Source organism: Pseudonaja textilis, chromosome 1 (genome assembly GCF_049901715.1).
Source record: "Pseudonaja textilis isolate UNSWEBS1 chromosome 1, rPseTex1.2, whole genome shotgun sequence".
NCBI classification, from domain to species: Eukaryota; Metazoa; Chordata; class Lepidosauria; order Squamata; family Elapidae; genus Pseudonaja; species Pseudonaja textilis.
The window spans coordinates 52,395,010-52,419,933 of record NC_141990.1 but is presented as its reverse complement, the minus strand read 5'-3'; the positions used below and the strand labels follow the sequence as shown (position 1 = coordinate 52,419,933).

At 39.5% G+C, this 24,924-nt stretch overlaps 1 protein-coding gene across 1 annotated transcript; it reads right to left on the bottom strand.

Annotated features, from left to right (window-relative positions):
- Positions 1-18,032: 18,032 nt before the first annotated feature.
- Positions 18,033-24,415, bottom strand: H3-3A (H3.3 histone A). Its single transcript, XM_026695669.2, has 4 exons — positions 24,272-24,415; positions 22,525-22,679; positions 21,489-21,642; positions 18,033-18,664 (listed from the first exon to the last, which is right to left on the bottom strand). Exons 2-4 carry the CDS (start codon positions 22,650-22,652, stop codon positions 18,536-18,538), a joined length of 411 nt encoding a protein of 136 aa, XP_026551454.1. The 5' UTR covers positions 22,653-22,679; positions 24,272-24,415; the 3' UTR covers positions 18,033-18,535.
- Positions 24,416-24,924: the final 509 nt, after the last annotated feature.

Below are 24,924 nucleotides of genomic sequence, written 5' to 3'. Positions count from 1 at the left end.
GGACACGATTAAAAGGGGCTGATTCCAGATACATATCAGATAAACTTTGAAATAGTATTCAGAACAATGGAACCGATTACCATACTCCAAGAGATGGTGAGTTCCTCTTCATTGGATGTGTTCCAGCACCTGGAATAGATAGCTAGACATCTGCCTGGGACTGCTTTGGATTCCTCTACTTGACAAGGAGTTGAACTCAACCCTTTTCAGATAACAGAAACATGGAGTTTCTTTCAGGGAAAATAATTGCTTCACTCTACTCTGCCTGGGTCAGGCCCATTTACAGTATTGTGTTCAGTTTCAGGCATCACAATTAAAAAAAAGGTCAGAGGAGGACTAACAAGGTGAGTTCTAGAAACTAAGTCCTATGGTAATTAAAGATCTAAGTATATTCAGCCTACAGAAGATCCTGATTCTGGGCCTGGCCTTCATATTAGAAGGAATTTCTTGGCTGTAAAAGATATCAGTGAGTGGAATAGGCTGCTACACAATTGGTGAGTCCTCTTTTGCTGCAGATCTTCATTTATAGGCTGAATGGTAATCTGTCAGAGAAATCAAAGGGTTGAATGAGATAACCTCTAAGTTAACGCTCCCCCTTTCAACTTTACAATATTGTTTCATGATTCTATTAAATTGATGGTCCTTTGTTTTGTTATTGTCAAGGTTTTTTTTATTTTGATAATTTTTGAGACATTAGAATAGTTCAAATTTCAAAAAAATTCCATCAATGTGTAAATTTACTGATGTTCTTGCAACTTACACTTATTGAATGTTGAGGAAAATGATCATTATTCCATTCAAAGGAATAAAACATTCTCAAAGGCAGCTAGATAAATATATATTTTACCTTGCATTTATAATGTAACTCTAAAGCTACTTTCAAACACTACTTTAAAATGTGACCAAAAAAAATTACAAAGAGAGGGACAGGGGCTATCTAGCTGGCTTCCATTTTGGAGCTCTCCATTTTTGAAGCTCTCCTTGCAAATCTGTAGGGATTGGCACAAAACCTTGATGAGCAATTGAAAATATGTTCAGAGGAGTGTCTTTAAAATCACCCTCCAGACTTTTATACTCAATATGGAAATTAAAGATGAAGAAGGCAATGCCAATGGTAATGGGCAATAGAGATTGCATGCTTGACCTACACACTATTTCCACATATATTAACAAATTTACAGAGTTGGAATGGACCTTGTACTGTAATTCATCTAGTCCAAACTACCCACCCAAGCAGGAAATCCTACACCATTTCTGACAAATGGCAGTCCAATCTCTTCTTGAAAGCCTCCAGTGATGAATCTCCCACAACTTCTGAAGGCAAGCTGTTCCATTGGTTGATTGTTCTCGCTGTCAGAAAATTTCTCCTTATTTCTAGGTAGAATCACTCCTTGATCAGCTTCAAGCCGTTATTCCTTGTCTGGCCTTCGGGTGCCTTGGAAAATAGCTTGACCCCTTCCTCTCTGTGGCAGCCCCTTCAAATATTGGAACACTGCTACCATGTCTCCCCTGGTCCTTCTCTTCACTATACTAGCCATGCCCAGTTCCTGCAACCATTCTTCATATGTTTTAGTCTCCAGTCCCCTAATCATCCTGGTTGCTCTTCTCTGCACTTTTTCTAGAGTATTAAGTATTAAAGTAACAACATAATAAGGCGTTACATATTTACTCTGTCTGCAAAACTGATTGCTAACTCACATTCCATATCAATTATTTCCTTTTGTTTTCTGCACTAATTCATATGAAATGTTAATCTATTGGTGCTACTGAAAGCAAATATTTCAATCACAAATTGCCCAGAATATAATGTGTAAATCTATCAGTTTCTCAAACAGTAAAATTGTGGTCAGAAAGAAATTGATATGCTTAATGAGGATATTAGATGGTAACCTGCTGTCATTTTCCATATCTGATACTCAGTAAGACTTCAAATACTTTTTAAAAATAGTTTCTCATTATTTTTTATACTTTATTCCAAAATCACAAATTCTAATATTTTTATACTGGTATAAAGTCTGATACAATAGTTGAGGCACTTGGGCTAGAAATTGGGAGACTATGAGGGCGACCTTGGGCCAATCATTTTCTTTCAGCCCTAGGAAGAAGACAATGGCAAGTCATTCCTGAAAACCTTCCCAAGAAAACTGCAGGCACTTATCCTGGTAATTGCCAGTAATCAACTTTGTCTTAAAGGCACCAATCATCCCCAAAACTGTGTATTCACTCTAAGGAGCTATTTATTGTCCTAATCAAGTAAAAATGGTATACATGTAGACAACAATTGTTTGTTCCTCATTGAACTAGCTGCAAATATCTTCTCATTCATAGTAGAATACACATCTCCATTAGAAACCCTCAGTTATTGCACATGTCAGGAGCCTGCTATTAACATAAGACTGAAACCCATGTCACTAAGAACATCCGCATTATTGTTCCAAAAGAAGGGAGGAAGGAGAGCTCCCCATTCACTGTGTTCTCTGGTATCTGCAGCAGAGGTGGTATTCAGCAGGTTCTGACTGGAAATTTTACAGTATCCTACCCGTGCCATGCCCACCAAGCCACGCCCACAGAACCAGTAGTAAAAAAAATTGAATCCCACCACTGATCTGCAGGAGTTACATCTTTCAGTGCTCTTCACGTAACTTGTCCTGTCACTACCAGCAGTGATTGTTGAACCAGAGTCAGTGGTGGTATTCGACCGATTCGGCCCGGTTCTACTGAGCTGGTAGCAACAATGAGCAGTGGAGACCAAACCGGTTCTCTCCACCACTCTGCTGTTGGGCCCACCCGCCCGCCTGGGCTCCCATACTCTCCTTTATCCTCTGAATTTGAAGCGCAGCTGCTTTGCGTGGCATAGAAGAGTACCGCACGGCAGCTGCTGAAGTGACCGGGATCGTGCAGGCTTGCAGGAAGTGAGTTAGAATGCCTCTACGCCTGCGCAAATGCCTCTGTGCCTGCGCAAAGTGTGTGTTTGGTGTGCATGTGCACACAAAGTATGTGCACATATGCAAAGCACGCCCACCGAACTGGTGGTAAAACACCACTGACCAGAGTGAATGTCAAAACAACTAGAGAGAAGAAAAGTATTGGTATTTCTAATTTATTATTGCTGACTTTGCAGATTTCTTCATCATATTACAAATACAACCTGTTAGAAGCTACTGCTGTTTCTCTTTATTTAGCTTTTCATGTGAGAAGCATGATTTCTTTAGTGGGACTATGAAACTAGCCAAGGATGATTGATTGTCTGATTATTAAGGGCAGTTCTGTCAACATTTAAAAGTGTTCTTTACATTTTATGTGGCATTCGTTTGTTCAGTGGGGGGCTGCTACTGGTTCTCCCTGGTTCGGGCAAACCGGTTGTTAATTTTATGGCCAGCTCAGCAAATCGGCAAATCCCACCTCTGGCTGGCCCAGCCCACCCTGCCCCTCCCAGGTGTCCCCACACAAGCCATTTTGGATCGCAGGTTAGTGCAGGGCCTGTGCAGAGACTCAGGGACAGCAAAAAATGGGCCTCCTGGAAATTCTGGAAGGCTGGAAGTGAGCCCATTTCCAGCCTCCAGAGATCCTCCAGAGCCCAGGAAGGGTGCAAACAGCCCCCCCCCCCGCGGGCCATTTTCACAACCAGGGTAATGCAGGAGGCCAACTAGGCCATGACCACCATGGCTATGCCCACCCAGCAACCGGGCAGAGAACTGGTTGTTAAACTATTTTAAGCCCACCCCTGCATTTATCTTAGTGTTAACTTGCCTAGAGCCATTCTGAATTTGATGGAAAGAATTGCCATGAATCTGAAAAGGAATACTATGTAGGTATTTGGTTTGAATTTCTCCATCGCAGTGTAAGAACACAACCTTTTATGACACATGAATTTGATAACTCACTGCATTTTATGACTAGGATTGGTAGCCTTTACCATTGCCATCTAGTCTCCTGTAGGGCATTTAGATCTATGCAGTGCCACCCATGCACCACCCACATTCATTTTCGGTTCTCCGTTGCTCTGCCGTGCAAACCACTTGTGATTCTACATAAGTGAATTATCCGGGAGGTGGTGACAAAAGGCAGAAGAATGGATGGGTCAGGCAGCACTTATGACCAGAGGATTTTACTTCTGACTTTTTGAGATTTGAGCCGCTATAGAGACTTTCTTCCCATCTTTTAAATCGTAAGAGTAGACCAGAGCTCTGAGATGACCCTATCATTAAGCAAACTGAGCCAATTGTCTCTTGTGGAGGACATCAATGACAACCTGTTATGTCTCCTCTTGGAAATTCAAACGAACAAACATAAAGCAGCCGTTTCACAATTAAATCAAACGGAAAGAAGTCTTACAAGATAACGGCTGGCAGAAACCACAGCATAAATCTTTACTCTGTCCGGCAAACCAGTCCTGGCAATAAATCCTCAACCTCAGAGCTCTTTGCTGAAACGTCCTCACTCAAATAGTCATTTTGTTTCTGGCGAAAGGCACCAGCTCAGCTGTGTCCTTTTATACCCATTAAGGCAACGTGCTAATTAACTGGCTTGCCCTTCAGATTAACGTTTCCTGGTTCTGACGTCAATCCACGATCTAACAGTCATCAGAGTCAAAACTCCCAACAGGACCGATCCTTCCAATCACAACACTATCCCCCACCGCAGGGCCCTTCCCCCGAGTCTGATGATTAACTTGATGATGTTTCGTTGACAACCCCACTCTGTCTCCCACAGCCAATGGAGGCGTCGCTCGTTCCAATTGTCTCAGGTGGTCTACACATTGGAGACTTGGAAAAGAAATACCGTTCTGCGACCAGGCCACCAACGGATTGTGCAAACGCAACCAGGACATTCCGAGCACCAAAGGGAGATGAAGGTTCGAGGTGATATAAAAACTTATCGCCTCCTCATGATCCCCAATGATCATACGCACTGGCTGGGTGGCGAAACGAATGGGCCCAGACTTGAGCTCACGCCCATCCACGGTTTCCACCTTAATGGGTGGATGTACAGCAACCAATGGGATCCCATAGTGCATAGCAAAAGCTCGGTCCATAAAGCTGGTTGTAGCCCCTGAGTCCACCAACGCAACAGCGGGAATTCCCTCCTTCTGTGACTGTAGAAAAATTCGAGTGTCCAAAAGTAAATGCCGAAGAGGGCCAGGATTTACTTCAGCAATTTGAGGTGGGGATGTGAAATGTGTCCGACCTAGGGTTTCCTTGAGGTCAGGTCTACCCTGTTTTCCTGACGAGCCAAGAGTGGTTTCAGGTACGGGTCTGCGGGTCCCTCTCCGTTTGCAGGAATTAACAAAATGTCCCAGACCCCCGCAATAAAGGCACAAGCCTTCCTGGAACCTTCTCGAACGTTCTCGCACCGTTAAGCGAGGGCGGAGTGCACCTAACTCCATCGGCTCCTCAACATTAACCATGGGTTGGAAAACTCTCGGTGGCGTGGGTTGTACACGAGAAAACAAAGATGGTTCCATACCGAGCCGTTTGCGTCCACGTTGCTGTAAACGAGCTTCAATTCGTAAGCACTGAACTATCAATCCATCCAAAGTTAAAGCCCTCTCTGCATGGACCAGCTCATCTTTGATGGCATCAGACAAGCCTTCCTGGAATGCAGCCATATGAGCCGGTTCGTTCCAGTTAGAGTCCAAACACAGCAAACGAAATTCTGCAACGTATTCCTGCAGGGAACGTTTCCCCTGATTAATGTCCCATAACCGTCTGTCCACAGTTTGTATCTTAATTGGGTTCTCAAACCTCATTCTCATTTGTTGAAGAAAACCCTGGAAATCATTCAACAACGGGCTATCTTGAACCAACAAGGGAGTAGCCCAATTAGCAGCCTGCCCAGATAAAAGGCTAAGAATAAATCCTACTTTAGACTGGTCGGTTGTGAAGTCTTCAGGCCTCAGAGAGATAAACAATTGGCATTGACCCATAAATGCCGGGAACCTGTCCATTTGCCCAGAAAATTTCTCCGGCATGGATACTGGGCTTTTCCTCACAGGAGGGGCAGGGGGAACAGCAGCAGGGCTTGGTAAGCTGGAAACATAATTCAGCAATTGTGTTACCTGATTCTGAAGCGTCACATTCCTTTGCAGTAGCTGATTAATTTGTTGTTGTTGCTGCTCTACCAAACGCTGCAGTTGATTTGAATCCATCTTGCTTTAAAGATGGTTTGTTTGGGCCAGAAACAATAATGTTATGTCTCCTCTTGGAAATTCAAACGAACAAACATAAAGCAGCCGTTTCACAATTAAATCAAACGGAAAGAAGTCTTACAAGATAACGGCTGGCAGAAACCACAGCATAAATCTTTACTCTGTCCGGCAAACCAGTCCTGGCAATAAATCCTCAACCTCAGAGCTCTTTGCTGAAACGTCCTCACTCAAATAGTCATTTTGTTTCTGGCGAAAGGCACCAGCTCAGCTGTGTCCTTTTATACCCATTAAGGCAACGTGCTAATTAACTGGCTTGCCCTTCAGATTAACGTTTCCTGGTTCTGACGTCAATCCACGATCTAACAGTCATCAGAGTCAAAACTCCCAACAGGACCGATCCTTCCAATCACAACAACAACCATTGTGAATAATCTGGCTGTTCCCCATTACAGGGAGCCCTTGACCTACAACAGTTCATTTAGTGACCGCTCAAAGTTACAACGGCATTGAAAAATGTGATTTATGATCGTTTTTTGTTTTACAACAGATGCAACATCCCCATGGGCATTTGGTCAACATTCAGAAGCTTGGCAACTGACTCATATTTATGACAGTCACAGGGTCCCGGGATCATTTGATTACCTTTTATAACCCAGTAAGCAAAGGCAATGGGGAAGCCAGATTCACTTAACAGCTTGCTAATTTAACAACCTCAGCTGAGGCAAGAAAGGTGGCAAATGGGGCAAAACTTACTTAAAACAACAGAAATTTTGGGCTCAGTCATGGCCATAAGTCAAGGATTACCTTTCGTACAGAAAGAGAGACTTAGCTTTGCCGTATGACTTGTCCTCAGTTTCCCTCACTACTTCAACAACTATTGTGGAGGTTTATTCCACTGCTAGTATAGAAGAAAAATTCAGGCTCCCTGTATGAAGTGAAACACAGAAGAAATTATATCTTGTTCTTTGTCTCCAAGAGGCAAAGAGGAATGAGTATGACTATCAATAATGAATATTTATATACAATATTTTACCACCATGAAATGGGATCATTTTAAACTCTAATCTCTGCCACCAAAATATATTATATTAGATTTTAGCATCAATAATTATATATGTACGCTAATATGTCCTGTGTGTAATGGAATATTATACTATTTTTCCTTAATTTCACTGAACATAGGGGTGGGAAGTACTAAATACTGTGGTATTTTTCAATAAGAATAAATATCTACATAATTTTGCATTCATTCCTAATACTTAAATCCCTTCTTAACACTGATTGCATGTCAAACAAGGCTCTGTTGTGGTTCGACGGCAGTAGGTACGGATGGCTGAGGTCTCAGAGAGCGATGACTCAGATGAGGGGCCTGCGTGTGATGCAGGGATGGGGCCAGGACTATCAGAGAGTGGAGTACTGCCTTCAGAGCTTGTGGAGGATGGCAGCAGTGATGCAGAGGACCCCGAGGAGCCTGTGCCTAGAGTGCATGCATGTAGGGCTGCTCGAAGGAAAGAGCAGCTGCAGCAGCACGGGCAACTCGGGAGTAAGGCTGCAACATGATGGCCCCTCCCTTAAGGGATAAAAGCCAGCCCTCAGAGATGGGATTATTTGCAGGAAGCAAAGAAGTTCTTGCAATTCAAGTCTTGTGGAAGTTCGGACCATCCTGGTTTGTGTTTGGAGACTTTTGGTTTTGATTATTTCTTTGCAATTTAATCTAGTGTTCTTGGAAGCCTTGCACAACCTTGGCAAGGTTTGTTCTTATCCGGGACAATTAGTTTTTAATAGTGTTTTACTGTGATTGAACAGAATCCACAGAGAAGCATTAAAAAGGTTTTGCTTTTATGTCTGTTTGGTGTTTGCTTGCTTTGAATAAGGCTTGGGTCAGAACAGTTTCATATCTGAAAGGAGCAATATCACAGGTGAAGGTATCTAACTCTGAACCCTCTGGAAGATAGAATATATAGAAGTTCAACCTGCTGTCACCATCTCCTTTGCATTTTAAATTTATTTTTTTGGCTCCATGTAGAAATGAATCCACCAATGTCATAACTGTGACATGCTGCGAACTCTGTAGATCCTCAGTTCCATGCAGCTGTGAAGAAGTTATTTTTTGCTAGTGGTATGCCATTGTGTTCACTACTGTGTTGTTGACTGAAGTGGGGAGGAATCTATTGTCAGATTTCTGGATTAGAGCTTTTCTTAAAAATTGTGGATTTATTTGTAGCACATTTAAAAGCTCTTTTTCTCTGGCTCTTCACAATCATGTTTTATACAGACCAGCATTACTTCTTGTGCATGACTTTTCCATCAGCCACACAAGCTATTGTTGCTGCAGTTTAAAGCATTTTAAGATAGTTATGCCTTTCTATCCCATTTCAAAACCAGTTTTCTTTTCATAGCCTGAAATAATTCAAATTAAACAAAATTGCACTTGCTAAATAGAACTTGGCTGAAATGCTAGGGATCCAAGAATAGGTTTTTAACTCTTCTCACTGATTTTCTTCTCAATTCTTGCTCAAAATCATCAGGGGGTTACAACTTCACTTTTATAAATGGGATTAAAATATATTTTCCATTGAATGTTCTTTCCCCTTGGAATTTCATGAATGCTGCCTTTTTATATAAATTCATTCTTTATGAGGGTATCAAGCCAATGTTGGGTACAACAGAAAAAAATCTGCTAAAATTTGCTGGGATACTCAGCTCAATTGCAAGTATATGTTATTCAAAGATTTATTTATTCTCTTTATTGAGAAGTTCCATAAAATGTGTTCCCAAATAAATCCTCAGCATTTACATGATCTAGCTAATTTAGTGAAGCTAAGCAAATCTAAATATAGTCCAACTTCTCCTAATGTGATGTTTTTTTAATAATGGTGTCTATAACATTCCCATAACGCCATACAGTAGCAATCAAACTATATTTAAAAGGCAGCAGTTATTGGAAGCTGACTGAGTTATTGAGAGGATAGGAAACCACTGAGAATTTTATGCATGTATCCAAGGAGCCCCATGATGGAAGAATAATATAATAATAAAGTGTGCATTGAATTACAATTTTTATTATTACTTTTTTAAAATGATAGTAACTTCAGAACCAGCTTGGTGTAGTTGTTAAGATGATGGGGGCCTAGAAATCAAGAAACTGAGTTCTAGTCCCACCATTTTTTATCCCACTTCTATATATTTTTTTATAAATAACTCAAAGCAGTGAACATACCTAACACTCCTTCCTCCTCCCGTTTTCTCCATAAAAATAAGCCTGTGGAGTAAGTTGGGCTGAGGGAAAGTAACTGGCCCAAAGCTACTCAATGGTTTTTCATGTCTAAGGTGGGACTAGAACTCAAGTTTCCCGATTTCTAGGCCCCCATCATCTTCACAACCACGCGAAGCTGGTTCTGAAGGTAATATCATTTAAAACTTGATAACAATCATGTGAGCGGTGTTATTTTATTTGCAACAGATGTTTCAAACTTTGCAACCAATTTCTTTTCATCATGAAAACTTTGCGCATTTTGGTAATGCACCAAAATGTAAATTGATAGAGCCGTGTTTTTCAAACTCTGCAGCTGCAAATGTATGGACTTCAACTCCCAGAATTTCTTTAGCATGTATAATTTTTTTTAATGTCCATAGAACTAGGCAAAGAATCTATGGTAGCAGTACTACACCAAATACACTCAGATGTAAGTAAGTTTGAGAATCATGGATCTCATCAACTTCTGCTTTGTTATAGCTACATTCAGTTTGATAGACAAATACACCAATAAATCTGAATAACAGCTAGGGGATCATCACTCTCAGGATTCTTTTTTATATATATAATAAAGTTTTATTGAGTTTTAACAAAACAAATAAAACAGCTTATTTGAGTACAGCATGGTTCCAGGTTATCACATTTCCATACAGACACAATTTCATATGCATATTCATCTTATATATTCAACTTCATATCTTATTACTCTTTTTCCAACTTCTCACTATTCCTCCCTTTACTTCTCTTAATTTTCTTTTATGGTTAGCTCATTTTCTTCTTATTCAATTTTATTTCTTTTAGCTAAGTTTCTATATCTTTTTATTCATTGTACTTATACTTTTGTCTGCCTTGTTTACAATTTCATATTTTCTCTTCCAACATTCTTAAGAAGCAAAATTCCTCCTATGATTGCCAATCGAAGTGCAACACCTTTAAATCTTATTGTTATTATCGTATGAAATCTCATTAAACATTGAATTTGCGCATTCTAAAATTATAACATTCAAATTTCTAATATCTATTTTATATCATGTAAATCTCATCATTCAGACTCTGCTTGGTACTTCCCCTTGAAAATGTAAAAAGAAAAATTCTAAAAACATAGCAAAAACAATATATATATATATATATAAACAATAGTAAACAAAATACTTATTTAAAATCATTCTAGTACTGTTATGAACCTTGTAAATCTTTCACGTTTCTTTTCAATATCTATCAATCTTTGAGAACAATTGAAATGTTTCCCTCCCTTCTTCATACTTAACTGTTAATAAGCATACCACTGGATAGTCATAGAGTTTTATCTTATAAATTATTTACTATTAATAAGCAAAATAATTATTCAAATTCATTCTAATAACTGGTATAAATTTCCTTATAAATCTTTCACATTTCTTTTCAATATTTTATCAATCTTTAGAAACAATTGCAATGTTTCTTTCTCTTCTTTATTATTGAATTAATTATAAATAAACATACCATTGCATAACAATACAGTTTTATCTCATAGATTATTTACTTATTTCATTTCTAACTCATTACAGTATTCTACTGTCACAACATTATCTTTTGTATCTTTTCAGAATCCTCACTTTTAACTTAATTTAACCACTCTCAGGATTCTTAGCAGAGACCAAAATATAATGTCTATGAACTGTAACAGTCCCACAAATACAGCCAAAAAGTATGGGTTGGTATGTAAATGACACTGTCATCATAATATAACAGGAACAACTGGAGAGGACATATGAAATCATCAGCATCTTCAAAGGAACAAAATTCACAAGGGAAGACGAGAATAACAATATACTACCCTTCCTTGATATCCTCATTAGCAGAGGGAATGGCAACAAATTTGAAACACAACCATTTAAAAACAACCTTACACTAGCCAAGTGCTTCATTACCAAAGTTACAATCCAACCTCCCACAAGAGAAGTGTAGGAAAATTATTTCAATGAGCATAAACTTACTGCAGCAACCCAGAACATCAGAAAAAAGGAAACAGACCACTTATGCAACATCTTCAAACAAAATGGATACCCACACAACTTTATCAAAAAATATTGGACTACTCAACCTACTATACCACAACTAACCCAAGCTATGAAAAGAATAACACTGCCATACATCAAGAACACCTCAGAAAATATTTTATAGAACTTCTCAATAAATCTTTGAATAACATATACTTACAATTGCGCTGAGTATCCAGGCAACTTTTAGCAGATTTTTTTTCTGCTGTATCTAACAATTGGCTTGATATCCTCATAAAGAATGAATTTGTACAATAAAGAAAGCACAAGCTATGAAAAGAGTTACACTGCCATACATCAAGAACTTCTTAGAAATAATCAGATTATTATAGCCATATAGTATGTCCAAACCTACTAAAGTTGTCCAAAATATCTTAAGTAAATTTAAAAATCCAGTAACTCAAGAAGAAAAAAATAGGACTTTTCTACAACATTCAGTGTAAGAATGATTAACAGTCTCTATGTAGAACAGACAGGCAGAAGACTTAGCAGAGCACTTCTAGGAACACCAGCTGGCAGTCAGAAGATGAATAGAAAATTTCTTAATTTAACAACACATGGTTTGTTAACAACTGGGAAGTTGCAAACATCCTAGACCTAGATCAAAAACGTTAAAGAGAATTTCTGCAAGCTTATCATTTAGACAAATCAGCCATCAGTTGACCCATAGAAATAAACCACACCATTCAAAAGACAATTAAATAAAAAACTAAGAAAGAAACTGTTGGAAGTTAAAACTCACCCCTCTCCTAGGAAAATGAAATATTTTAGGATATGCCAAAAAGGTAGAATATTTCCCCTAAAAAGAGAAATTCAGAAGCAGAAACTCACCTCAGAAGCAGAAGCTCACCCTACCTTTGTTAATGGGCAGGCCATTAAGGTGTGGGCCAGGGTATTCTACATAACAAAGCCCTCTACCCATCTCACCACATGGCCTGAGAAGATTCCATCAGCCAGCAGTCAGGTGAAGCCGTTTGGTCCAGACAAAGCCTACAAAGTTAGCCCCTGGGAGTTTGACAGCTAATGGGATACATTTCTTACACAGGAACAGGAAACACTAAGGTGTGGCCCAACAGAGGGTATCTAAGCATCTCAGCCCTTCTTTTCTCCTTCACCCAACATCTTGAAGCATGTGATTGTCCTTTTCACTCTGGAGCTCCAAGCCATGTGGTCCTGTCCACGATTAAACCATCTTTCCAAACAGCCTCCATGTTTCCAGTGTCCTTTTCCCTACTTGGAACTGAACCTAGAAGGATAATTCTTTTAACAAAACAAAATGATCAGAACAATCCTCTCCAGCATCCAGCACTCAGATTAGGAGGGATTAATACCAGGCAAACAATCAACCATAAAACAATACCCTAATTAAAGAACTACTAAAAATACCATACCCCCAACCAGAATTGGTGATATGAGCTACTATATATAAATAGGGAACAAGCCCCACACTCACTACCACTGATGATGTTATTTAGTTGGGTAATAAAAGAGTACCAAAAACTTCACATTTAGCCCTCAGCTACATATATTTACTTCTGTCGAAAAGAAAATAGTTAATGGTGCGACAGATGCACTTTTTTCTCTTTTCCTTTCTCATGTTTCTTAAGGTAACAGTATTGTGAGGCTTCACATAATAAAGCACTGGGAATCTCTTCTTGATTCAGTGTGGGCTTGTTTGTATGTGTGTGCATGCCTCAAGCAACAACTATCAATTTCTTGATGCTTTAAAAATGACATTTTTATTATATTTTGAACTAAGGTAATTAATTGAGCATAGTAAACTCTTCAGAAGCAAATGTGTTGTGGAAATATTGTGCAACTAGCAACCTGTGGTTTTTTTGTTTTGCCCAATAATTTCCAGCCCTCCCGCAAGGCCTCTTTTTCTGTTGTTTCCCCATCTGTTGGGCCCTTCCTCACCTCTTATTTCCTATTTTAGAAACCAAACAATGCTATTGTAATTGGGGGAAATCACTTCTGAAGCACTGTTCATCTCTTCTTTTTCTCAATATCTAAATCCCTTTAATTGCCTTCTGGAATGTTCTCCCTGGTTCCTACCAAAAGTGCTTGTGTCCACAAGTAAGTATAAGCCTTAGTGAATTAGTTAAACAAGCCATTATGATTTCATTCACTCAAATTGTTAAACCTAATAGAATTCACATAAACCAAACATAAATCTGATTATGCTTTAGATTAATGTATGATACTGTGCAAATAAAAGTGTCCTTAAGTTGTCTTCATTTTCATTTCTTTCTGTGCTTTCTATAGACAATGGCTCCATTAGAAGTACCACAATGTCAGTCAAGAAGCATTTTCATTTAATTTTCTTAAAGAGTTTGTTCCTTGCATAACCAAATCTGGTTTGGAATAATCTCATTGTTATCATTTAGTGCACATATCCTCCGGTCTGCATTTCTCCAACTGTGCTAACAATTAAATTATTGGCTTACAATGTAAAGGGTAAGGGCTAAATCTTTGTCCTCTTCCATGCTGCACTATATGATGTGGCAGGAAGGTTTGTATAACAGACGATTAATTTGGTGGATAGCAAATTAAATTTAATTGGCTCTGCCTATAGAAGTACAAAAATTTACACCAAAGGAGAGATGCATTCCCTCAAATCTTGAGATCAGCCTTCAGAAATTGCTGAACTATAACATAATTGCCATTTTTAAATGGAAAAGAAGGGAACATTATGAAATGGGTAACTGGAGGACAGGGCAGGATATAAATCTATCAACCTCACTGAACGTGAATTAAAATTAAAAGTTTATGACATCACATCAAAATTAATTTGTTCTAATTCCTTTCCATTCTTAAAAGCATGCAACTCAGTGGTGGGATTCAAATTTTTTTACTACTGGTTCTGTGGGCGTGGCAGCGGAAGGATACTGTACAAACTCCAGTCAGAGGTGGGATTTGACGCTTCTCCAAACTACTCAAAATTTCTGGTACCAGTTCTCCAGAACTGGTCAGAATCTGCTGAATACCACCTCTGATACAACTTAATATTTGGATGTAGCCCTCAGCTTAAAAACAATGGTGCACTTTTAACCCACAGTCCCTTTTTGGTTCTGTTTATCGTCTTTACTCACTCCATTATCCAACGTGGATCAGTTCCTTCCCCAAGGAAAAGCTCTTAAAATTAGAACTGTGAAGTGGATAGGTGGCTTTACTCTCTTGTGCCTTAGTGAGAGCACTTCAATGCCTTCACTCATAGCTACTAGACATTGTAATCTAGGCTGTTACTCACTGTCAGACATTACAGCTGAGCAGATCTTCAAAGAGATGATCCGCTCCAATGGAAGTTCATGTAAAAAAATTTAAAGTGAGATCACAAAGGGATGTTGCCCTCCACTTTTAAATAGCAAAGCAAAGCAGCTACATCACTTTGGAAAGGAAATGTTTTTTAATATTATTTGCTTTTGTTTAAAATGTTACCGTGAAGATTAACTGTGTTTGTGTGTTTGTGTGTGTGTGAAAATAAGCCAAAAGCATTCAAGTAGTCCCACCATTTCTACCTGTTCTACTAGATGTGGAAGGATGGTCATGATCCAGATCCTAAGTTTTAAATCACGCCCATCATGTGAAATTCATTTGGCCTCAAACCTGCTGGCATTTTGAAAGACTTTGAAGACCAGGATATCCCCCCAGGCATGGGATCTGTGTGATTTGTCTTAATATGACTTTGCTGATTGGTTCAGCTTGTCCTCAGGTGCCATTTTATAGTACTGTTATTGCATTGTTATCTCTACAACTTTGGCTGTTTTGTTGCTTTTGAGAGTTTTAATCCCAGATTTACCACTCAGAGATACAACTGTGATATGTGCAGCTATATAACTTAATAAAGACCAGAAAAATGACAATAATCATGTCCTTCTACAAAGCTATATTGACAGATTCTACTTACCAAGGTGGGTGTGGAATATTGAAAGTACAGCAAACAACTGAAGAAAAAAGGGCATTGGAAGAATATCTGAAGGACAGTGAAGATTCACTGAAAACCATGAAGACTTGTTGAGCACTGGAGAGAGCAAAAACTGTTTTACAAAAAAGATCAAATGAAGAATAGAAAAAGGGTGGTGTGTCAAAGCTACACTCCAGCAAATGGGCACAACTGGATCAAAGAAAAGGGAAGGAAGTCTGAGCCAAAATAAAAGTGGATTTAAGTAAAGGAAATGAATTCAGAATAGCCCATATGGATGTTCCCCATGTAGCAAATATATTTGGTGACAAGGTATCCACAGGGAGGAGTCAAAAAAGACAGCAGCAATAGTGGTTGTTTCCTAAATGGTTTAGGGCAGGCATGTACAAGCCACAGCCCATGGACTGCATGTGGCCTTCAACAGTTAATAATGCAGCTCCATGACAAGAATAAAAAATAGCAAGGAGCTTGCTATTTATATACATTAACTATATATTTTATACACAGCCCAAGATAATTACTCTTCATTCAATGCAATCCAAAAAGTTGGACAACCAGGGTTTTAGGGCTTGGAGTTTGATGGGTTGCCTGATTCCCGGGAACCTGCTTTACACTAAGTTCATCCACAGAGGGCCTTCAGACTCCTAATCATCTGAAGAAGTGTGACAATTTTCAGTTGACTGCATTTTTGTTTTTCCTCAGGCACCAGTTTCATAACGTTCATAGTCTGCTTTACTCACTAGTCCATGCTTTATTTGTTGTGCTGCTCTGAAGGTGTACTTGGGTGGTTACAACTTGTAAACTTAGGAATTTTGTTTTGCTGTTGAAGAGTGATATATAAATTCCAATATGTAGTTTCTAGATCTCATGGTGTTAGAAGCCTCCAAAATTTTCTGTAGTTTTCAGATTTGATTTTATTCTATTTTTCATGTAGTTATTAACTCCCACACACACCACACACCCCATATTCAGATACCATCCATCTAACAGATGAATGTTAATAGTGTTTTGGTTTTCTGGCAGGAGGGATTGAAAAATGGAATCTTAATCCATAAGGATAGTTTGCTTTTCATTTTAGCACAATGCTTACCTAAGTAGCAACTGTTAATTTGATAAAATATTGGACCATTAAATCACAACCTCCTACAGAATTTTTTTTTTTCCCCACTGCCCAGTCCAATACTTTCAACTCAGCCTTACATTTCAATCTCTCTGCAGCAAGAAGAGTTCCCCTTGTTTTGATTTTGACAAGCATGGCATGTATGTCTCTTTCACTGCATGCCTCACTGCTCCCTCATGTGCCAAGGTACAGCTGAATCTGCTTCCTCATGTCCCTGAATAGAAAGGTGGGATATAAATCAAACAAATAGTAGTACATCTCCAACTACTCAAAGTTTCACATCTTCACAGTATTATCACACCGAAAGACATCCACGGCAGCACTAGCTAGAATGCTCACTTTGAATTGTGGCATTGTTTCCAGATTAAAAGCAATATTCTACAGTGTCAGACATAGAGATAAGAAAATATGTGTTGCTTCTGTCACCTTTTCATTAAAATTAATGAAAATTTTGTTTTCTTACAACCAAAAAATCATATCTTAAGTTTTCAAATCAGGAATGTAGTTTTTCCTATATGTCCAATTTTGTTACAAATCAATAGTTACAAATCAATAGGCTAAAACACAATACTGCTTCTGTATATACTTAAAATTGTATTTTTGTATCTAGTTAGTTTTTCCTTGTAAAATGGGAGTCCTGTATCTTAAGCAGGACAATGCAAGTTCCTTATTTGTACTGGCCAGGCGGCTAGCAATCAATAATAGAAATGTCTCAAAATAATATGGCCCATTTTGAACTTATTCTCTGATGTCATTAGCAGTACTAAACATGGACAGGGAATAAATAAGCATGGAACTTTATTAAGGCAATTAAATCATATCCGTTTTAATAGAACTCCAAGGATAAGAGTCAATTCAGGAAGGAACAGAATCAAGAAAAAAAAACCCTTAAAAATTCAATTGTACTCCTTCAAACAAATGCATTTCTATAAATTCAAATTGTTGGAAGTCTTGATAATCATTTTGGTAACTATGTATTTTCTGTATAAAAAGTGGGTTCCCGTCTATGTACTGAAAACTTTAATGTAATTGGAGCAATTCCAGACAGAAACATCAGAGTATGGCATGTTCTGAAAAAATAGATTCTTGAGAAACTAAAACTTACCTTGCCCTCAATAATGAATTAGGGGCAAAGGGTTAAAGAAGCCTGTCATAATTGTTGCGCGTATAATTTTCAACTAGTGTCTGTACTTTAAAGGTACAACATTTATATCATGCTTTTTGGTGCACACCTATTTGAGAAATAAAAAACTGAAAGCACAGCAAATCTGTGGAATTTACCTGATCATGTTTTATAGATACAGCTGCGTTTCAGCTCAACAAAACTGAATCTCTGTTGGAATCTCTATGAATATTTGTGTTTACTTCTAAGACACAAGATATCCTCAAATATTTTAATGGGTTCATAAATTCTATATTTAAGCTACAATATACATTTTTAATTTTTTCATATAAATGCAGCACATTAAATACATTTTAAATAGATATCCATTGCTACTGAATTATAGGTAATAAAGAAAATACTTAAAAATTAAGACAAAAACAAATATTATTTCGTGTATTTTAATAGCAAACTTACAGGTACAGCACAGAAGACAGACAACATTAAAAACATGAACTTGCATGTAGGACAACTTAGAAAAGTATGAGTGGATGGATCTATTGTATGATACAGACTTAATATAGTTGCCATCAATAAGAAATTTACCTTTAAAAAAAAAACCCAAATGCTGGCATTGTCCAGAAAAGTTTGACTGGCATATTTATAATTGTTATAAAGTTGAACTGCTGAAATTTGTTCAATGAAATGGGTTTTTTTAAGAGCAATAATGCTTTATATGTCCCCACATTTATATTAAAAATCCACACACAAATGAAAATGAAAAATAACTTGCCAATACCCGATTCTGTCCTCTATTTTTCCATCTGCAACCATAGACTTAGGTACCTTTTAACCCCATGGGAAAAAAAATCTAACGTTCATTACTACCAATAACAGGAAGAAGAGATTTTATTTGTTTTGAGAATGACAAATCCATCTTAATAGAATTTAAGCACGCTCTCCACGTATGCGGCGTGCTAGCTGGATATCTTTTGGCATGATTGTGACACGTTTGGCGTGGATAGCACAAAGGTTGGTGTCTTCAAACAGGCCAACCAGGTAGGCCTCACTTGCCTCCTATTGAGAAAAGAAAATGGTTTAAATGTTTAAAAAAAAAAACCCAAATCCTCACAAAATACGCAGGTAAGTTTATTTTCAAGATAAGCAAAAGAAAATGAAAAAATATTCTTTTCTGTATCTTAACTCCTAATTTTAATCTTGTATCTAAAACTCTCTTATTGGTTCCACACATGGATTTTCTTGGCTCTTTTATTTATATTGTATTTTCCAAGCCCCATTAACATTCTTTAATTGTAACTTTCAAAATAAAACACAGCTCCATATTGGATCCAATCCACCAATGGGAACAACTAAGGCAATTCATAATTATTTCTGAAAATGCTGTTCTCACTAAAAGAATAGACCCAATCTCTAGTTCAATAGAAATAGAAATGAATGCCATGCTTTGAGTTGGTAGATATTTTAGTTTTAACAGACATCTCTTTTTTCTCCTTCCTTCAAACCATAACTAAGGTAGTCCTCAACTTATGTCAACTGTGACAAGAATTTCCATTGCTAAACAAGACAGTTGCTAAGTAATACCCAATTTTACAACCTTTTTGCAATGGTTGTTAAGCAGGGATGGGATTCAACCGGCATTACTACAGTTCGGTATCTGTGGTTTGCGCGCGCATGTATTACACCATTAGCTGAGCCACCGGGACAGCACGGGTGTGCAGTGTTTCAAAAAGCACTTTTTTTTACTGCTTTTTCAACCTCAGCTGTGCCGCGCAAAGTAGCTGAGGTTGAAAAAGCAGGAAATAAAGGACAGGTAGGAGCCCGGGCGGGTGGGTAGGCCAAACAGCAGCAGACACAGAACAGGTTCTGTGTCTGCTGCTCATTGGAGCTACTGGTTCTACAGAGCCGGGCAGAACTGATAGCATCCCGCCCGTTGTTAAGCAAATCACTACTGTTACTAAATGAATCATGCAGTCATTAAACGAATCTGGTCTCCCCCATGGACTTTGCTTATTGGAAGCTGGTCATGTGAGCCTGAGACACGGCAACTATTATAAATACATACCAGATGCCAAGTAGCTGAATTTTGATCATGTGACCATGGGGATGTTATGATGGCTTTTAAATGTGAGGACTGCTCGTAAATTTTTCCCAATACCACAATACTATTGAACAATTGCTAAACAACTGGCTGTATGTTGAGGACTACAGGTAGTCCTTGACTTATGACCACAATTGAGGTCAAAATTTATGTTGCTAAATGAGAAATTTGTTAAGTGAATTTTGTCCCATGTTATGACTTTTCTTGTCACATTTGTTAAGTGAATCACTGCAGTTGTTAAATTAGTAACTTAGTTGTTAACTGAACCTGGCTTCCCCACTGACTTTGCTAGTCAGAAGTTTATCAAAGGGGATTGTATGATCCCAGGGCATTGCAATCGACATAAATGTGAGTTAGTTGTCAAGCATCCAAATGTATATCACATGACCATGGGGATGCTGCAATGGTCATGTGAAAAATGGTCATAAGTAACTTTTTTCACTTGTAATTTTGAACGGTCACTAAGCAAACTTTTGTAAGTAAAGGACTACCTGTACCTATACAATATTGATTTGCTATTTTACACAATGTTGCATGTTGAGTATGGAGGAACTAAGGAGGAACCTGCAATAGAAGTAGACTGGATTTGGGTACCTTCCAAGTATCTTATCTCAAGAGCTTTCACAATTCATTATCAAAGGATATATGTTCATATGTAAAATGCATAAAGAAAAAATAGTAGTATTTTTAAAGATAAATCCAAGTTAATTTTCAGTTAAACTGTTACACTGTCTGGTGTTAAACCATGGAATAGTTGACTATAGCCATAAATGTTGGATTCTTGAGCTCACAATGATTTTGCCTTATTTAGAGAATCATGCAATGACAAGCAGATAATCAGAAATCTCATTTTCAAAGTAATTCAAATTTCTAAAATGTGAAAACAGCACTTTTAACTTTATATTTTAAGACATAACTTATTCATAACTGCAAGACAAAATCTTGCATTTTACCTGTAATGTACATTTATCTAGCTAAGATTTGACAAGGTCCACCCAGATGAGAATTTCTCTCGAATGGTTTCTATTAGTATAAAGTTTATAATCACACAACATACAGTAAGAGTGTACTTTCCACTCTTTTGCAGCTTAAAAGAAACTGGTAGTTTCTCTCCATTAATACTTACATAAAAAAGAATGGTCCCTTTCTCATGTAGCATAATACGATTCATATTCGCAAAACATTTGCTAATCTAAAATTATTGGCATCATCACATTTCTTTAGAATACTTACATTGTCATAATGTTATTGTTAGAATATATTTTGAACTCCAACAATCCCTGTTTTAGCTTTTGAGATTCTGCTGAGGAAGCAGATTACTTTTTAAAAAAACAGTGGCAGTTATCAGCTCACCTACAATTACATAGATTCTTATTTCTGAAGCCCACCAATCATATTAAATTTTGACTGACCATAGAAACAGCTCAACCAATAAGGTGACTGTATGGAAGCAACCAATCACATGCATTCTCACATACTAAAAGCACAGTATTATCAATGGCTGCACTCATAGAAAAGAACTTGGGTATAATTTCTGTTGGCAAATCTACATCCACCCACGTAATATAACTAAATAGATTTATTTAGAGCAAAATGCAATGCTGTAATTTCTCAAAACAAGGTTAAAAAACATATAGAAAAAGATGTGTATTTTTCTTGAATATAAAAAAGATTAGTAGAGGAAATTGTAATATCTACTATAGCAAAAACACAATTAGTCATTAGTCACAACCAAAGGATGTGTGTGTTTTAGAAGGATAACTTAAAATAACAATTTTTTACCTGCAAAGCACCAATAGCTGCGCTCTGGAAACGCAGATCTGTTTTGAAGTCCTGGGCAATTTCACGCACCAGGCGCTGAAATGGAAGTTTGCGGATCAGAAGTTCAGTTGATTTCTGATAACGTCTGATTTCACGAAGAGCTACAGTACCTGGCCTTTGAATAAAAACAAAGCAAAAATAATTAAGCATTTCCCTACCAATTTTAAAAAGAAAGATACAAAACTCAATGTATATTCACAGAAACACATGCTGTACAAAACCAATTTACATGAATGAAATAAGCTTGCAGAAAAAACGTAAGTAGACTTAAATTAAAAACAGAACTTTGTATAAGACTCCAATTGCAATAATTCAATTGTATTCTGTTTTCTCAAACTCCTATGAAAGTTGTTAAGAAATTAAATCACTTTTTACCATGGAGGTTTCTGATAAAATTAGTGGCTTCTAAGATACCAACAAGTTATGTCAGTTGCTATTTCTTTTGTTTAATTTTTTTTAAAATAAAATCTGTAGTATTTACTTCTTATTCTGGATCAGATACTGCCCTCTAGTGGTACACTGTACAAAACCTACCATTTGTACAGTTACGGTTGAAGAATTAAACTACTGTAATGTTAACGCTGTAAATGAAAAATATATTTGAAAAAAAATAAACCAAATATTAGATAACCACTATATTTATCAAGCCTTATGATGGCATCCTACAAGACAGCAAACTCTTAGGTTAATATTAAAGCTGCATTTTTCCCGATTCTATTTTAAATTTGATTTAATTAATAAAATAGGCCCATTATTATTATTATTATTATTGGTCATTCCACTGGTTTACAGACATATTTCGTTCCAAATATTTTACCCGTCAGGTCTAAATTTTTTGCATTCAAAAAAATAACGACCTTGCTTAAATAATCTTGACTCGATCCAAGAAACTGATGTTTACCCTCCTCGAGCAAAAAAACGGCGTTCCGATAAATATTTCGACGTCGTTTATGGGCCGATCACATCGCAAGACTTTTCTTCCGCTCATTTTTTATACCTGTAGCGATGAGGTTTCTTGACCCCGCCGGTAGAGGGCGCACTCTTGCGAGCGGCTTTTGTCGCGAGTTGCTTCCTGGGCGCCTTCCCCCCAGTGGATTTGCGGGCAGTTTGCTTGGTACGAGCCATGTTCCCGCGAACTTCTCTTCCTTATACCTATCGGCAAGAAGTCACCCACGCGATCACCACATTAGAACAAGGCAGCCGCTCGAAAAACATCCGCCGAAAATGCCCTTTATTTTTGTTTTTGTTTTTCCCACGCACAAAAATGGATCACGCCTCGGATGTAAAAGAATCCCCAGAAACCTTTAAAACAATTAAAACCGCGCAGATCCACACCTTCGATGCCAATCCGACTAGCAGACTTCTGCAGCCTGCCTGACACTCGGCTTATCGGCTTGCAACGTGTTTTTGTGTGTTGTTTTTTTAAAAAAGCCTTCCCTACAAGTCCTAAATTGGATGATAAAATGTCGGTGGGAGTTCGCGCTCTAATTGCATTTAAGCGGCAAATCTATCCGCCTAAGATTTCAGCAGAGCCTAAAGCCCTTTGCCCAGCGCTCCAAATTGGAGAGCGATGCAGCGAAGGTGTCTCCAACCTAATAGCAACACCTCGATCCCTTCCCTTCCTCCCCTTGGCGGGGACGAAAAAAGTGTCCCCGATTGCAGAAGACATCGGGGGGACGTGCAACCGACGGATAGCTTGAACGGAGTAAAAGAAGGGCAAACGTCCGCATGAAAGCAGGGGCAAACCAGAAGGGGGAAAGCCCGGGCTGACAGCTTGCTGCTGCTGCTGCTGCAAAGAAGCCATCGCTCCTTTCGGGCGGGCGAAGGGAATCAAATGGAAGGCGCCCGCGAGGCCAGAGTTCTGCCACAAAAGGAAAAGCCAAGTCAGAGGTTAGGAGCCAGAAAGCAACGAGCGAACTTTTTTTGCGGGGGGCTGCCGCCTCTGCCTATGTAAGTGCCAGTCCTACGGCTGCCTCGCTCCCAAGCGCCTCTCGCTGGCAAACTCAGCCCCAACAAAATGGAAACAATCGCCAAACGCAGCCCTACTACTACTCCCTTTTGCAGGGAGAGAAAGAGACGGGAGGGGGGGGCATAAAATAAAACAGCAGCCTCACAATACCTTCTTCCAAAGCCCGCAAACGCTTCAAACTAGGTGAGATCCGGCAGGCTAAGGGGAGAGAGGAAAAGTTTGGACAAACCCCCCACCACCCCCACCAAATCTCCCCGGGTGCGAAGGCTTTCCAAGGCACATTTCTCCCCCTCCGAATGGTTTTTTAGGCAAGAGGGGGGGGGAATATGGTCGGTGACCAGAGAAAAGAGACAAGATGGTGAAGCTGAGCAACAACTGTAGGGAAGAGGGGAAGGCAGGCAAGGAGACTTTCCCGGGGTTGGCAACGAGGCTTCCCTTTGCAGCCGTTTCCCGGCTCCCATCTAGGGCGGCGATGGGGCGAGGGAGTCGGCGAGGGAGCGGGGAGAAGGATAGTGAAGGTTTGGGGGAGGGCGAGGGCCAAAGAAAGGGGCAACGGCCAAGCAAAGTGGGGCCGGGGGGGGCGTCTAAAGGGAAGGAGCAGCCCGAGCTTCTCCGCCGTATTCGGGAAGGCGGAGAGATAAAGGGACTCTCCGGTTCCCCAACAGCGGTTCTCGCTCCCAGAAGTTTGCCAGGGAAGCCAGGGGACGGCTCGGAGGGGTCCACCGCCGAGCGGGGATCTGCGGGGGGGGTCCTGTAAAGGAGGCTGAAGACTTACCCCCGTCCGCTTACGCTGAGCGCGGCTGCCGAGCAGGCAAGGAAAGAGGAGGAGGTGCTGAAGCTGCTGCGGGCGACGGCGGATGAGAGCACAATTGAAAGATGGCTGACTCGCGAAGGCCGACTCTGCTGCTTAGCTACGCCCCTCGACCGCCCAGGCAACGCCTCCTCCCCCAGAGGCCGCCAATGGCGCACAATGGAGGGAAGGCGAGGCCACGCCCACCCGCTCTCCTCCCCACCCACTCTCCGTTTCCCGCGGCCGCCTCCGTGTGTACAAACACAAAAGACACGCTGCGCGCGCCCCAGGCACAGGGTGAGTAAGTGAGAGAGGAAGAGAGGGATTCCCCTGGCCGCCCTCTCCCTCCGCTTAGCGAGAGCCGGTACAGATGTCGGGAGATCACGCGGCCCGATTCGATGGCCAACAGCCAAACCGCGAGCAGCCCCAACTGTCAGGCCAACGGTCACTTATTACTACCGTTAGTACCTGACCGGGGAGGAGTTCTCTCCGACACCATCCTCTCGTGTTCCCCGCTGCTGAATCCCTTTCAGCACTCTACGTGTGGTCCCATTTTAAGAGACCCCCCCCCCCCTTGTATCCCAGTGTACAAGTTTGTGAGGGGGCGGTCACGAGTATAAACCCAAGTGAATGAGCCG